Source organism: Fukomys damarensis, unplaced genomic scaffold (genome assembly GCF_012274545.1).
Source record: "Fukomys damarensis isolate Sample0158 unplaced genomic scaffold, DMR_v1.0_HiC HiC_scaffold_13, whole genome shotgun sequence".
In the NCBI taxonomy this organism is placed as follows: Eukaryota; Metazoa; Chordata; class Mammalia; order Rodentia; family Bathyergidae; genus Fukomys; species Fukomys damarensis.
The window spans coordinates 19442271-19458309 of record NW_022900925.1 but is presented as its reverse complement, the minus strand read 5'-3'; the positions used below and the strand labels follow the sequence as shown (position 1 = coordinate 19458309).

Genomic DNA, 16039 nt, shown 5'->3' with positions numbered 1-16039 from the left:
ACACTGCAGCTTCAGTGTTATTCACACCTTTTTCCCTTAGAAAAAACTCACTCAAAAACTTAAGGGTCTTAAAAACACAGTAAGGCTATAAATTGGGCTCTAGGTTAGTCCTTTTCATCTATAAATTGTGCTTCTTCCACTCTCAAGGGAACAGCAATATTAGTGTGCGGCAGGCCTCAGCTGCCAACATACGTAAACAGCTTGCACCCTGACACAGCCTGCCCGATGGGTAACGTGAGACAGCGGGATCCTAGATCACGCACCCAGAATCCATAAATACACCCAACTTTAGCTCATAATGTCCCTCATTCTTTGGCATGCCTGCACTTCGTTCGTGAATACACCCTAAAATCTCTAATAAACCTTTATCTTGCCTCTTATACCACCTAAAAATTCTTCTTCCTTCATAGGAGTCCACAAACCTGCAAACATATTCTACAAAAGGGTGAGAGAGGCTCCTTATCTGAGCTCTGAGGACCTTTCAGACCCAGCCTGGTGAGAAGTTGACCTCCCAGATCTGAGATCATCCATCCACACGTAGGCACCCACAGCTTCTCTGAGCTGGGCATGGTGCTGGGCGCTAGACACCACGGAGTTTCCAGGGCAGTGGGGAGGCGGGAAGGACCCACACACCAGGTGCCATGACGGGAGGGGCAGGTGTGGAAGGGAAGGTTTCTTTGAGGAGGTGGCAGGTGTAAAGGTTTCAGGGATGAGGGCCCTATATGGAGGAACAGTCAGAAAAAGGAGGTCCCAGGTAACGAACAAACAAACAAAAAAACAACAACAAAAAACTGGTTTGGGGAATTTGAGGAGTAGAAGAGGCCAATGAGGCTGGAAAAGGAGAATTCCCGGAAGAGGGGAGGGCCAAGGACCAAGGTTCCCATAGAATTGGAACCTGCGGGGTGCACAGCACAAGAGCTGAGAAGGACACTCCGGCTGGAGCATGCAGAACCAACCCCAGAAAGGCAGGAGAGAGGACAGGGCAGGCGCCAGGCTCTGACTGGATGGGGTGGGGCGAAGGGCACAGACGTATGGCTCAGGACCAGCCCGTATTTTGGAGGTAAAGCCCTCAGGCCTTGCTGATGGGCTGGCTGTGGAAGGAGGGAGAAATTAAGGATGACTGACCTTTCGTCTGAGCAAATGAGCAGTGCCGCTCAGTGAGACCCGGAGCCTGGGAGACGGGTCCTGGAGCTGAGGGTGGGCAAGGAGCGAATGGTTCAGGGCCCTCGGGCTTAGCATCTGGAAAGGCACCGTCCCCACCTCCCAGGAGCTCAGACCTCTTCCTGCACTGTCTCAGTCCCCCAAAGACCAGCTTCCTGGAGAGACAGATACCTACTCCTGCCGGGCTGGACGTAGTGGTCCCCGCCTGTCATCTCAGCAGTCTGAAAGCCCAAGGCAGGAGAGGATTGTAAGTTCAAGTCCAGCCTGGGCAATTGAGCGATTTAGTGAGACCCTGTCCCCTGCGACAGACTTTGTTATGATAATTATAAATCAGCATGGGCAGCAATGCACGCAGCACACGGCTATGCAAGGTCGCGGCTGTTCTGTCTCAGAAAAGCTGATAAAGACACACAGCTCTGAGATGTACAGCTGCAGCTCCAATTCTCACACTCCGATGCTAGAAATAAAAGTTGGTTCTTGCTTCTTTTGGTGGTATCTGCTCTTTTCTTTGGGAAGCTCGCCTGACCAGACCCCCCCTTCAGCCCACCAGCCCTGACACAACTCTAATCCCTAAATTGAATTTAAATTTAAATTGCACTACCACTAAAGGACTAGAAAATCAATAAAGGCAAATCCAAATTAAGGGACCTTCTTCAGAGCAACTAAAGTTTTAAAAAATGTCAGTGTTGGGGCTAGGGATTTAGCTCAGCGGTGTCGCTGCCTGCCTCACAAGCTCAAGGTCCTGAGTTTGATCCCCAGTGCTAAAAAAAAAAAAAAAAAAAAAGTCAGTGTCATTAGAAATAAACAAAAAATAGTGAGGGAGAGTGAAGGAGATATGGTATCTAAGCATACTGCGCAATTCTGGCTTTGATCAAATATCAAATATGAGATCTACAGAAATACAGAAACAGCCAGGGCGTGGTGGCGCATGCCTGTGATCCCAGCACTCAGGAGGCTGAGGCAGGAGGATCACTGTGAGTTTGAAGCCGTCCTGGGCTACACAGTGAGCTCAAGGACAGCCTACACTACAAAGGGAGACCTTGTTTCAATTAAAAAAAAAAACAAAAAAAAAAACAGCAAAATGAAGTTTATGGTAGAGAATATGCCACACCCATGTTAAATCTCCTGCAAATGACCTGTACTGGTTATGTGGGAGACTGTTTCCACCTTGGGGATCATTAGGCACTTAAAAATAAAGTGTCACCTGGGTATGGTGGCAAATACCTGTAATCCCAGCACTCTGAGATGCTGAGGCAGGAGGATCCCAAGTTTGAGGCCAGCTTGGAGCACAGCAAGACCCTGCCTGAAAGCAAACAGAATAAAGTGCCCCGATGTCTGCAACATTCAAGTGGTCCAGCAAAATAAAAAACCCCAAAATCAAAAAGCAAAGTGATGGGTACACACAAAAACCCATACACACACATACCCGTGGGCACAGGGCCGGGAACACACATGCAGCCACACTGATAAATCTGAGTTAAGGTAGATGGGATTCATTGTTTGGCCCATATGACTTTTCTAAAAGTTCAAAATTTTCAAAATAAAAAAGCTGGAGAAAAAGTCTTTTCTTCCCCTGCCCTACTAGGGATTCCATGCAGGGCCTTGTGTGTGAGAGTTTCCAGGTGGTTTCTGCATGGGGTGGGGCCTGCCTTCTGGGGATAGTCCTGTTTAGGCCCTGATGCACGAGGCACTTCCTTTCTGGCCCAGTCTCCCGTGGGTCCTTCGGGGCCTCTCTCTGGAAAAGCAAAGCCATGGCTCACTGGATACCAAGAACAAATGCTCCCTGCCGCTGCCAGGCCAAGCCTCCGGCCGTGTAACATACAGACCACCACAGATGTCGTCGCAGGCCAGGACCCTGTAGCTCCAAATCACTCTTCCCGAGGACATCTTCCAGGGCCAGGTAAAACGGGATCCAATGTCTGTTGAGCACCAGGCTCTGCCAGGAGTTAGCTGCTTTCAAGGTGTAAGACATCGAGGTGTAAAAGATCCTCTCATCCCACCTCTGCCTCCTGTCCCTGGGGAGAGGGGTGGCGCCGCAGACAGTCACAGTCTGGCAGCTTCACACTCCAAGGGGGCTTCAAACCGGCCTCCTTGCTAATGCTCTAGGCTCCAAGTTCTAAAGACAGCTGTGCTTCCGGAGTGGGAGGTGATCCTCAGGCTGTCCTGGGAAGGGGGTGCTCCCAGGCGGCTCAACCTAGGCATGCTAGGGTGGGGACGCGATGGGAGGAGGTTGGGCCAGAGTGCAGGGCCGACCCGCTTCCGCACCTGTTCTGCTTCTGCCTGGCCACGGACAGGTGAGTCAAAGCCAACTCTCAGTATTTCACAGAGACATGTACTGAAGTTTGTCTTGTTTTGGCTTGGTATTTGGGAGATGAAGTTTCACTCCATTGGCCAGGTTGGATCCAAAGTCCTGGGTTTAAGTGATCCTCCTGCCTCAGTCTCCCCACTGGCTGAGACTACAGCAGGAACCACTGTGGCCAGTTCAAGGATCTTTCTTACCCTTACAGAAGCCGTGAGCTAGGGCAAGGCCATCACCATTCTTTTTCTTTTGGTGGGGGACATTTGCTGGAACACAGAAACCATACAGGGGCTGTATCTAAGTGGAAAAGACGAAGGAGGCCTCCGCCCCCACCTCCACAGCACAGCTGAATCACAGAGCTATTTGTCAGACACAGTATTTTTAGAATTTAAAGTGCCATTGTCACAAGTGGTTTAGAAATGCTTGTTTCAGGAGGCGTGAAAGGAGGCAACGGTTGGTGGTTGGTTGTGGACCTTCAAGCTGTGGGCTCCTTCAGGCCGGCTTGAGAGAGATGCACAGGAGTTTTTAAAACTCCTGGAAAGATGGGATTTAAAGCCTCTGCTGAGTGGTGTGGAAGCCATGGAGGCTCCCAGCATCCCTTAGAGGCTGCTTAGCACAACTCTGAGAAGTTGTCTAAAAGTGCGAGAGAGGGGGAGGAGGGTGGGGAGGCTGCAGAGAGAGTGGAATTGAGTCCCATCCTCTCTCCAGAGGTGAAACTAACTCCATGATTAAAGCTGTATGATGAAAATCAAACACATGAAATTAAAAAAACAAAAACACGGCAGTTTTGCTATTTGGGTAGGAAAGCCCTCCTCAGCGTTACACCGTAATAGAAAAGACTGATGAATTGGCAATGAAAAAGTTTAAATTTTGGGAGGGGGATGTAACTCAGTGGTGCGCCTACCTGTAAAGTGCAAGGTCCTGAGTTCCACCTCCGGTACAAAAAAAAATTAAATTTCATTGTTATAAATAAAATTACAATTAAATTACAAAAAATTATGTCAAAAAAGTTAATATTTCTAGTTCTTAAAAAATAAATAAAAATGAGCACAACTAGAGAAACCAGGGTAAAGCATATGGACAGATAGGGTGAGAATTTAGCTCAGTGGCACCACACCTGCCTTGCAAGGCCAAGATCCTGAGTTCGATTCCAGGTACAAAAAAAATAGAATATGGACTCATGAAATCATGAAAGAACTCTTTTTTTTTGGTTTTTTGAGATAGAGTCTCACTATGTAGTGAGACAGACCTGAAACTCACTATGTAGCTCAGGCTGGTCTGGAACTCACAGGATCCTCCTGCCTCAGCCTCCCAAGTGCTGGGATTACAGGCATGTGCCACCATGCCCGGCCTTGAAAGAACTCTTAATGACCAAAAAGTACACTTTTTTTTTTTGGTACTGGGGATCGAACTCAGGACCTTGTGATTATGAGGCATGTGGCAGAACCACTGAGCTAACTATCCAGCCCTTTTTTTGTTTTTTTTCTTGAGGCAGGATCTCATTATGTAGTTCAGGCTGGACTTGAACTCATTATGTAGCCCAGGCTGGCCTCGAATTCAGGGAGATCCTCTTGTCTCAGCTTCCGTAGTGCTGAGACTACAGGTGTGCACCACCGTGCCCAGCCTTAAACTTGTACTTCAATAAATAAAACTGTTATCATCTAAGGCACAGTTTCTAATTTTAGCCTCCCAAATTTGAAAGATTTGAGAAATGAGCAATATAAGTACCAAAGTGATAGTGAGAATATGTAAGAACTTGGTATTGCAGATAGGTGAGTTAATTGGATAGGCAGTTAGACAGGGCCCCCTCAAGGAGCCAGCCCTGAAGGCCCCAGTCCTCCAGGAGCCAGCACAGCCGAGGAGCCAACGTGCAGAACAACTGAGGCACATTCACCGGTTAGCACTGTAGAAAGAGAACACTTACTACTTTCCCTAGAGACAGCAGTGATTGCCACTCTAAATGGGAAATTCCTTGTATGTGACTTTTTTCCCATTTGATCCCATTTAATCAATACTACCTGGGTGACTGTACTTGTAATCTTATTGGTTGGTTATGGTTTTGTCTCAACTCATGCCCACCTTGTGATTTTTTGATTTTCCATTGGGTCTTATGATTTTTTTTGGGGGGGGTGTCTTACGGTTTTGTCTCACTTTGTACCTGCCTCACATCATGGCTTTGCTGTACACGACACCTTTGTTTTTTTTGTTTTCATTAAGTTTATTGGTACTTTTCAGGTATACAGTATGGTTACATTCATTAATCATTGCGATCTTGTACCTTTACATGATGTATCTTGGTTCTTATTTTTCCCCCACACCCTGCCCTCCCTTCACCCCCTCCGCCCTTCCCTATTTACAAAGACTTTGTTTCCATTTGTTCTTTTTCTCACACTTTTTCTTTTCCCTTCTTTCTTTTCCCCTAACCCTCCCACTTCCTCCACTCTTTGAGGCCTTTTCTTCCTATTTCATCACTTCTACAATCTGAACCTATAAGACACCTTTGAAAAGTGGGGTGGGCGGGCAGGGCGGGCAACCCACTTTCTTGTCCCCCTTCTGTCTCTCTTAGACAGAAGCTATCTTTCTCTCAATAAATTGTCCTACTCTTAACCTCTGTTGTTCCTAGAATTCACTATTCGATTTTAGAGAACAGGAACTTGTGTTTCGGATATCTAGCTGGTTTGGGAGTTACACCTCTTCCCACTGGCACAGTTCTGATAGGGTTCCTGGAAAGAATCTGGCAGGTGTATGAGAAGTTTTAATATTTTGCTCTTTTCGATAGTTTCCACTTATCTAAATTTGCCCGAGAAGCTGGCTCCCTTTTCCTGTAGGAGAGAGTAAGCGTCTCAGGCCTTGCAGTCCATATAGACTCAGTGGGCTCAGGTTCTACACCCCCAGATTCGACCGTGGATAGAAAATAATAAAAAAATTTAAAAAGCTGGTGATGCCCCTCAGTGGAAGAGCCCACCAGAGGCCCTGGTTTCAATCCCCAGCAACAAGAAGAAAAACGAAAAAAACCTGAGCTGAAGACTGTCAAGGTCAGTGGGCTGAAGAGGGTCCAGTCAGGCGAGGTTTCCAAAGAGAAGAACACAGGTGCGGAGCACAGATCACAAAAAAGCAGGAACCGACTGCTGACGCTTCCCAGCGCGAGGGTAGCATCGGAGCGTGAGAGTTTGTAGAGCTCAGAGCTGCATGTCTTTAGCAGCTTTTCTGAGACACACAGACAGAACTGCCTGGAGACTTTGTGTAGCTGTGTTGGTGTGCATGGTCGGCTGCTGATGTGTCATTGTTACAACAAAGTCTGTTCTGCGCCCTCAGGTGCCCCCTGATGTCCTCAGATGGCTGGGCTTTGACTCATCTCACAGTGGCCTCCTACAAGGGTATAGTTCAGTTGTACAGTGCTTATCTAGATAGGTCCTGGGTTCGCTCCTTAGTACAGCAAAGAAACAACACGTGCACACGCATTCACCTGTGCTGAACATGTACAGACTTTCTGCAGTATAATTTCCTAAAAGCACATTGCTATTTACATAGCATTTGCATTGTGTTAGCTATTGTAAGTTATCCAGAAATCCTTAAAGCATGCAGGAGGACGTGCCTAGGTTACACATATATGCAAATACAATGCCATTTTATATCAGGGGCTGGAGCATCCATAGATCCTGGGGTCTCTGGGGCTTCCAGAACCAACCCTCCGCAGATACCAAGGGAGGACTACACTCAACTCTGCCAGCCCCATATGAAAACAGCCACAGGCAAAATTTAAACAAGTAGGAGTGGCTGTGTTCACATAAAGCTCTACTTGGAAAAACATGATGCTAGATTTGGCAACCTCTCACTGACTCTAAAGCAATACAGGCTGCTGTGTGGAAAGACTTAGCTGCAAGGGTGATTATTACATGGCTTTTGTTAATTTTCACATTCAGTTTAAAAAAAGTATACACACACCCACAAACACACACACACACACACACACACATATATACATGCCAACTCAGAGAAACTGACATATAAATTTGATTGCTTTTATATGATGAAATATGATATAGCCATTTAAAATTATGGAGAAAAATTGTAATCTCAGCACTTTGGGATGCCGAGGCAGGAGGACCATAAGCTCAAGTCCTTCTTGGGCAACTTACTGTACATGTTTTGAGACCCTGTCTCAAAATATAAAATAAAAGGAGCTGGGGATATAGCTCAGCTCCTAGATCTGCTCCCCCATCACACACACACACACACACACACACACACACACACACACACCTGAAAAATTATATAGCTACATAAGTATATAGAGTCAAGCAAGTAAGAACACAGTACACAAAGTATTAGAACTATTAAAGAGTTTAATCAGGTTGTCATAAGAGTGGCACCAAACATGATGTTTTAAAATGCCAGAATAAATGATGATATGAAATACATACTATGTTCCTGGATGGTAGAGCTCAACATTGCAAAGAAGCCAATTTCCTCCATCTGATGTGCAAATTCAATTTCAAACACAATCCTTAGCAAGATTTTGAATAGAATTTGGCAAAAAGACAATTCTGGAAGAACAAAAACTATTTTAATAAAGTATGATGAGGAAAGCTTTCCCTATCAGAAATCAAGTTATAAAGAAAAAGCAAAATCATAATGTTGGCTTAGAAGCTGGTAGACACATCAGTATAACAGCCTAGAGTCCAGAAAGAGAACCACGATATAAAAAGAAAGCTAGCATATGGAAAAGATGAAACTCCAAATGAGAGGAAAAAGGACTATTTGACAGGAGGAAGTTCAACAGCTGGCAAAACTTGGAAAGTAAGAGTTGCCGGGTCACTCTCTCCAGCAAAATCCAGAACAAGCTCCAGGTGGATCAAAGAGCTAGGCGTAAGCCGGGCGTGGTGGTGCACGCCTGTAACCCCAGCACTCAGGAGGCTGTGGCAGCCTGGCAGACAGGAGAAAACAGAGAGGAACTCAGAGGGACAGAGGCAGGTGGAGAGTGTGACCCAGAGTCCTTGAGGGGAGGAAGTGGGCACTCACGCCATAACTTTTGGCAAAACAGTACAACAGATTTAACACGGACTTCTTGGGAGAAAAATTTGGTTGCATCTATTCAAAAGTGAAAAACAGAATCATCAACTTAAAATTTATTAAAAAATAAAACCCGCACGGCCTTTGATACAGCAATTCCATTCCACATCTCTGATCCTAGAAGTGCTTAGAGAGGTGCTTAAGGGTGCTTGCCATAGCGCTGCCCTGGGTGTTAAGGAGAGGAGCTGGGTAGGGCCTGCTGCCAAGGGGGCACCTCACGTCACTGTGCAGCACACCGGGAACAGTTCTGGAGGGTGAGGGTGAGGGTGAGGGCGAGGCAGTGCTGGAGGACCCAGGTCCCCCTTCAGGCTGGGCAGAGGGAGCCTGAGCCCGTGTCAGGGACAGCCCAGGTGAGAGACAAAATGCCAAGGTCAGCGGCAAGACAAAGCCAGGCCCTTTCTGAAGGACAGGAGAGGGGGCTGTTGCCAGTCTTGGGGTATGAACCGTGCCACGCGGAGATGTGACGATGGAAGTGGGAAGGAGCTGGTGGTAGCAGGTTTTATCCCTGGTGAGGAGGGCTCACTGAGGAGCAGTTCCTGGGGGTCTGCAGGGAGAGGTGCCGGGGGTGAGGAGGATGCCCGGTGGGTGGCACTGACTGTGATGCGTGCACAGGGAGCAGAGGACTAGAGGCGGCTCTGGGAGGGTCTGAGATGACCTTCTGGTCTGCGAACTGGACAGGGGTGATGGAGTGGGTGGCCTGATGCCCTTTCTGCTTCCTCAGATTCCTTGTTAACCAGCTCTTGTGGGCGTATGAGCAAGGGCCTGGGTCTCACAGAGATGTGAGGCTTTCACTCATCCCCTGCAAAGGGGCAACCACGGCCCCCAGCAATTTCCTCTTGCTCCAACACCTTCTGGGGTGGCTCCCCACTTCAATGTTACCCTCCCCACGGGGGGCCCTACCCCATATAATCTGGGGGCTGCGAAATAAAAGGGGGCCACTGGGCAGCCTTGGAAGAGGTCTGCCTCAGGAGAGACTCGCGGGGCATTTCCTGAGCCTGCAGCCTGGAGGCGCCATCCCTGGACATGAGTCCTTCCCAGCGCTCCTGTTGGGGTTACCAAACCCTCAGTGAAATGTTCCCTGCAGGGCTCCTCAGTCTCTGAGGACCGGGGAAGGGCAACCAACATCCTGCTAGGCCAGGAGCTGGGGCAGCACAAGCGCCAACCACCGGGGATGGACCTGCACACAGGGCAGGCACGGTGGTCAGACGAGCAGGGTGCTCTCAGGTGTGGGAGAGCAGCTGCTTACCTGCCAGCCTACCCTAAAGCATTTCACTCTTTGTTGTTGTCGTTGTTTTCTGGGGTTTTTGGTACCGAGGACTGAACGCTGGACCTTGTACTTGCGAGGGAGACAGTGGAACCACTGAGCTAAATCCCTGGCCCAGCTTTTCACTGCTTTAAGGAGACCAGAATCCAGTGGTGGTGATGCCTCAACAGCTTGGGAGGAAGAGTGGAAGGATGGCATCATCTCCCTCCTTAAAGGGCTCACTCATACACCAGGGGGCTGTGCTCTGTGGTCCCCCTACCATCCAGGCAGCTCACCGACCTCTCCTCAGATACGCATTCCCTGGGCGCCTGGGAAATGCAGAGTGAACCAGGATCTCACTGGCTTCTAGGTCTCAGACTGACCTCTAGGGGATGGCAGGGACACAGCAGGGCACAGAGGGCCAACCAACAGGATTACAGTGGGCCTCAGGCTGCCCCCCTCTGACTCCCCCTCACCTCCTTTTTTGAGACAGAGTCTCACTATGTAGTTCAGGCTGGCCTTGAACTCATTATGGAGCCAAGACAGGGCTTGAACTCATGGCGATCCTCCTGCCTCAGCCTCCCAAGTGCTGGGATTACAGGCGTGTGCTACATGTCCTGCTGATCCCTCTTCTGAAGAGCCATTCTGCCTGGAAGGCTGGCCTTTGAACTGTCCCCTTCACCAACTCCCGGCACTCAGGTACCCATGGGAAGAAACAGAGCCCAGGTAACCAAGCTGCCCCATTCAGCGGGACCAGTAAGAGTATCTACCGCGTTCCCCCAGCCATCGCCACTGTGCTGGACTCTGGACAGTACAGCCACCTGTCAGGGCCAGACCTTCATGGAGGACAGAATGGAGTTTGCCTGGGGGAATGTTTAAAACCAAAAGCCACAAACACCCTTCCAATTGCAAAGTCCCATGGGAAAATGCAGGGACGTGCTGGGGCCGCTGAGATGGACTTTCTCTCTTCCCAGAACTGTTGGCCTTGGGAGGGAAAACCATAGTGTGCTCCAGAGCTGTGCACCCTCTCAGAGGCCAACTCCTCCACACCCACCTGTCATTTTTCTCCGTGCATTACCTCTTCCAGAAGTGTGGATGGCATGGGGTGGGGCCAGGACACGCAGGGCACAGCCCTGTCCAGTGCACCACAGGGGACCTGGGCCTCAGCCCTACCCTGCCCTCCAGCTCCTCAGCTGCAGTGCTTTTTTTTTTTTTCCTGAAGCCCCAGCTCCAGGGGTACAGGGGAAGATGCAAGTGTCACCTTAGCCCTGGGAGCAGCACCAGCAGGCACTAGTTTGTCTACTCACTGAATCTTCACAGCGGATCCTAGAACGATATGGCAAGCCCTGTCTTGCAGCAGAGGAAACTGAGGCTCTGAGGGGTTGAGAGGAACTTTCCCGGGGTTGCATGGCTCATCAGTGCCCTAACTGGGGTAGGGACCCAGCTCTGGCTGCCCCCACAGCCTACCTGACCTCTGCAGCATGTCCAGCAATCTATGGAGGGCTCACCCTGGGAGCACTCAGTGTTTGCCCCATGCTGGGGACCCCCTGTCCCGGCCTTGGTTGTGTTAGTTGGTGGCACATAGGTTGCTGGCCTTGCATGTCTCCTTGACCCATCCCAGGGGCTCTCATTGTGATCACTGCACCCTGAGGTCCAGTCACCCTGGTCCATACCTACTACCTGGCTTTGGTCTCTGCTACAAAATAAAATTTACAGGCGACCATTGGTTTGGACTGAGCTCAGCACTAGGCCCAGCAGACCAAACCAAAATGGAGCTGCTCATGCTGCAGTTTCATGCCACTAGGCCAGAACTAAGTTATTTCTCTGACCTTCTCAGAAATCTTGCACTGCCCCTGGGACTCATCAGAGAACTGAACTGCTAGACATCCGGTTAGTGCCAGAGAACTGGAGAAATTGGGGAAAACACCACACAGGGACCTATCAGCTCACAGTGACGGAACAGGAGGAAAGGAAAGAAACTGCAGCCCTGCCCCCATGAGCTCAAGCCCATCGCTCCCTCCTGTGACTCAGTTTCCCCTCCGCAGCAGTGGGATGGAGCAGGATGCTCTGTGAGGACTCCTAGCTCAGACACATGGGCTGTGGTTTCCTGAGCGACTTCACTGCACCTGCCCCCAAGCTATCTCTTGACTCTGACGCCACAGGGCTATCTGGCTGTTCTCCTAGACACCAAAAGAATGGCACGAGGTGAACAGAGGGCAGGACAACGCCCGCCGCCTCCTACCTGCCCCAGGCAGTCGGGGATCTCGGGCGCGCACGGCAGGGTCCCTGCACTCTCCATGGACAGCACATCCTTCAGCAGCTCCTCACACCCTGCAGCGGACAGAGAGATGCGCGACAGTGAGGGGCCAGAGGAGGAGACAGATCAGGGAGGGCTGGAGGAGGGAGGGAGAGGGCGTGCCAGCCCCGTCCAGGTGTGCTTGGACCTGGGCCAGCAGCGGGAAGCCCCCCGGGTCCTGGCTGGCTCCTCCGGTGGCCATCTCAGGGGTGAGGGCAAGGAAGAGGCAGGGGAAAGAAGGACAGAGAAGGGGAGCCCTTTTCAGGGGGGTCAGACAACAGGAAGGCACAGAGGACCATCCCTCTGGTTCAGGTTTCTCTGACCCTGTGTGGGGCTCTGTGCAGAGTTCAGAGAGGCCCACGTCCCGTGCGGCTCTTCCCCCAGCCACCGTGGGTAGCCAAGGACAGGGCCCACTTCTGGGACTCAGTTTACACTGACCTCCAGGGGGACAGGACCAGACGGAAGACTCCCCACAGTCTCACCTTTCATGGCGAACACCCCACGGCAGAAGTCCTTGAAATTGATTCTCCCCAGGTCGTTGGGATCCAAATATTTCACAAGTTTTTCCACCTGTGGGAAGAAAAGGGAGACACTTAAGGGTCGCTGCAGGCCAGGACACAGGCAGGGGTGGGGAAGCTGGGATGGCAAGGTCCTAGCAATTGAGCCAAGAGGACACCAGCATCCCCCTGGGGTCCACATCAAGCCCAGGCAGCTGTGGGGCTATTTTATCCTCCTCAGGACTGGGAGATGCGGATGAAGACAAGCAAACACCACTGGCCTCTCAGAGGCTGGGCTCCTTTCCACCGAGCTCCCTGCTCCAGGCCCGGCTCTGCCCCGCCATATTTATATATATACATTATACATATATTACACACAGTGCTCACATTCGTCATTGGGAATTTGTACCTGTACATAATACATCTTAAGGGCCGGGGACTTAGCTCAGCGGTTCCATCGCCTGCCTTGCAAGTACAAGGACCCGAGTTTGATCCCCAGTACAGAAGAGCAAAACAAAGCAAAACACACACATCATTCTTTTTCCCTCATTCCCCTCTTCTCCCTTTAGCTCTTCTCCTCCTCTCCACTTACAGAAGCTTTGTTTCCATTTTTGCTTCCCTTGTTTTTAATCGCCCTTCCCTTCCTTTGTTCCCTTTCCCACTTGAACATGTTCCCTCTACTTCCCAATAATTATTCGCTAAGGGTTGAGGATTTAGCTCAGTGGTTCCACTGCCTGCCTTGCAAGTTCAAGGTCCCGCATTCGATCCCCAGTATATATAAAAAAATATCCTCTATTTTGCTCCTTGTTTACCCTTAGGGGTTTCCACACAAGAGAAATGTGATATTTAAACTTGTGTGTCTTATTCATTTCACTTAAAATTATGGTCTCCAGTTGCATTCGTTTATCTACAAATGATAAGTTTATACTTTTAAAAAACATTTTCCCTCTTTTTTAATTTTTTTTTTTTTTTTTGGTACCGGGGAGTGAACTCAGGTCCTTGTGCTTGCGAGGCAGGCCACCGAACCACTGAGCTAAATCCTCAGCCCTACCTCTTTTTTTTAAACTACGATTTTATTTATTTTTTTACTTTTGAGACAGGGTCTTGCTTTGTAATCCAGGCTGGCCCTGAACTCACTATGTAGCCCAGGCTGGCCTCAAACTTGCATTGATCCTCCTGCCTCAGCCTCCCAAGTGCTGGGATCACAGGTGTGTTCCTCCACACTCTACAAGTTTATCCTTCTTTATGGCAGAGCAGTACTCCACTTTATATAAATACATTTTCTTCCTTCATTCATCTGTTCATGGGCATATGGGCTGTTTCCAAGATTTAGTTATTAATAATTGTGCATGATTTCTTTCACATAAAACAAACACAAACTCATTATAAAAACCCTAGAAACCCACTTTTCTCGAAAGACATAGGTTTTTGCTCTTTATTTATACTTTAGGTTTCTCAAATAAGGAAAACCATGCAACAGTTAAGTGTGTGTGTCTGTCTTATTCCACTTAACATTATGATCTCAAGGTGCATAGTTTTAGCCACATTTACAAAACAAAGCAAAAAAAATCTGTATTTTGTGGTTCTGAAATCCTTGGTCAAACTCTCTTTTGGCAACAAGGAAGAGCTATGTTGGAACACCTGTTAAATTATTTAAAATTGCAAATTAAATGAAGTTTAAAGCAAAACCGAGGTCGGTCTAGATAGTAGCTCTGCGAGCACTGTAGGATAGAAAGCACATTAGGGATATTTGGGCTGTGGCTGGGTCTATTTTTGTTTTATTTTGTGGTCTCGTTATGTTGGCCAGGCGACCCCTGAACTCCTGGCTCAGCCTCCTGAGTAACTGAGGCTACAGGTGCATCTCTTTCTTGAAATGTGTGCTGGTGACACAGTACAAACTCACTGATCCAGACACTTCTGACCAATGTACTTTTCGGTTCCCATTTTACATTAAACGTCAATAAAGAGTATTAAAAAGTACGTAAGAAAGCAAGATTTAGCCCAAAGGAGTTGCAGGCTCCCTCATCAGAGTCAGAGTTTCTTTCCCACGGAGCAGTCGGTGATGAGAAGCCCTCATACGTGTGGCTGGGCATGTGCAGGCCACGTTGCGTGAGTGGCTGTCAGATGCCCCACTGGGGCCCACACCACCAGTCACCTGCCCAGTTGGTGCTTCCGTTATTTCCAGCATTTTGCCATTGCAGCTCATCCCTGGGGGTTTCTATGGCTGTGACGGCCCATTGCACTCTAACCTCTCGGGCATTTGTCTTCCCCACTGCTGGTCACTTTTGTCCACATCCTGCCTCAGCCGCCAAGTTCCTGGGACCACCTGGCCATTGCCTCTTCCCACAGCTCACTCGGCATCACTCTGCTGACCCCAGCCTTCCCTCCCTCTCACCTCACGGTCCTGGCTCCCTGGCATCACCAGGGCTGCTCCCTCTCCCCCACACCCAAGGCACACCCCACCCTATCCCAGGTGGCTTGCTTCCCACATCACCCCTTGGACGCCCTGACCACGACGGCCACTGTCGTCTCCCTCCTCGACCCAGCAACTCTCCCAGTGCAGCTAGCCTCCTTGATTTCCACCCCTCCAATTCCCCTTATACTCTAAATGAATCATGTCACTGGCTCCTTTGCTTAAAATCTTCAAGCAACTTCCTGTCACTCAGGACAAAATGCACCCCATTAGAGCCTGCAGGGTCCCATGTGCTGTCCCTGTTCGGCCCCATCTTTTCCACTCTCCCCCCTCACTGCCTCGCAGCTACTGGCCCTCGGAGCAGTGAGCTCCCGACTGGGGCCCTGGCCTGCACTGTCCTCTGGATCCAACCCAGGTCCTTGTGCATGCTAAGCACGTGCTCCACCGCTGAGCTACAGCCCTAGCTCAGGGTTCAGGCTCCTGAGCAGCTGAGGTTACCGACTCGCACTGTCATGCACAGCTCTGGTCTCTCCATCTTGAGCCCTTACGCTCTCTCTTCAGTATCTGGCAACGTCTGTTCATTCTTCAGGTCTCCTCTGTATCTCTATTAAATGTCCCAGCCCACACAAGCCAGTTCTGACCACGCCCATCCGAAGAAAGCCAGCCCTGCTGCTACCCCATCTTGTGGCTCCCTAAACCTGCCTTCAGACTGCTTGTGCAACTTGTAATTACATGTTCAAGTGATCACTTGAGGGATTTCTATCTCTCCTCTGCAGAGTAAGCTCCCTAAGGGCAAACAGCATATCTGTTTTGATAAAACTGGATACCTGGCAGCTTTCCGTGGCCGGCAGGCAGGTAGCAGGAGCCTCATAAATATCTGCTGAATAAACTAATATAAATGCCTGCACAGAACAGCTAAGCTGTCAAGGCTTTTAATAACAGTTGCCAAATTATTGTCTTAATTTAGTCCTCAATCAGAGTCAGCTGACCTCAAACTTGCCAGCCCTGGATACACACACACACACACACACATTCACACGCACACACACACACATAT

General features: G+C 49.5%; 1 protein-coding gene across 1 annotated transcript in view; it reads right to left on the bottom strand.

Moving 5' to 3' along the window:
• The window catches only part of Rab11fip4 (RAB11 family interacting protein 4), a 72682-nt gene extending 60040 nt beyond the window's left edge, over positions 1-12642 (bottom strand). The window contains exons 1-2 of the mRNA XM_019210384.1: positions 12555-12642; positions 12019-12107 (exon numbers count right to left, since the gene is read on the bottom strand). Coding sequence (XP_019065929.1) covers positions 12019-12107; positions 12555-12561 — 96 coding nt within the window. The 5' untranslated portion in view covers positions 12562-12642. The remainder of the gene's footprint in view (positions 1-12018; positions 12108-12554) is intronic.
• Between the last annotated feature and the right edge of the window lie 3397 nt (positions 12643-16039).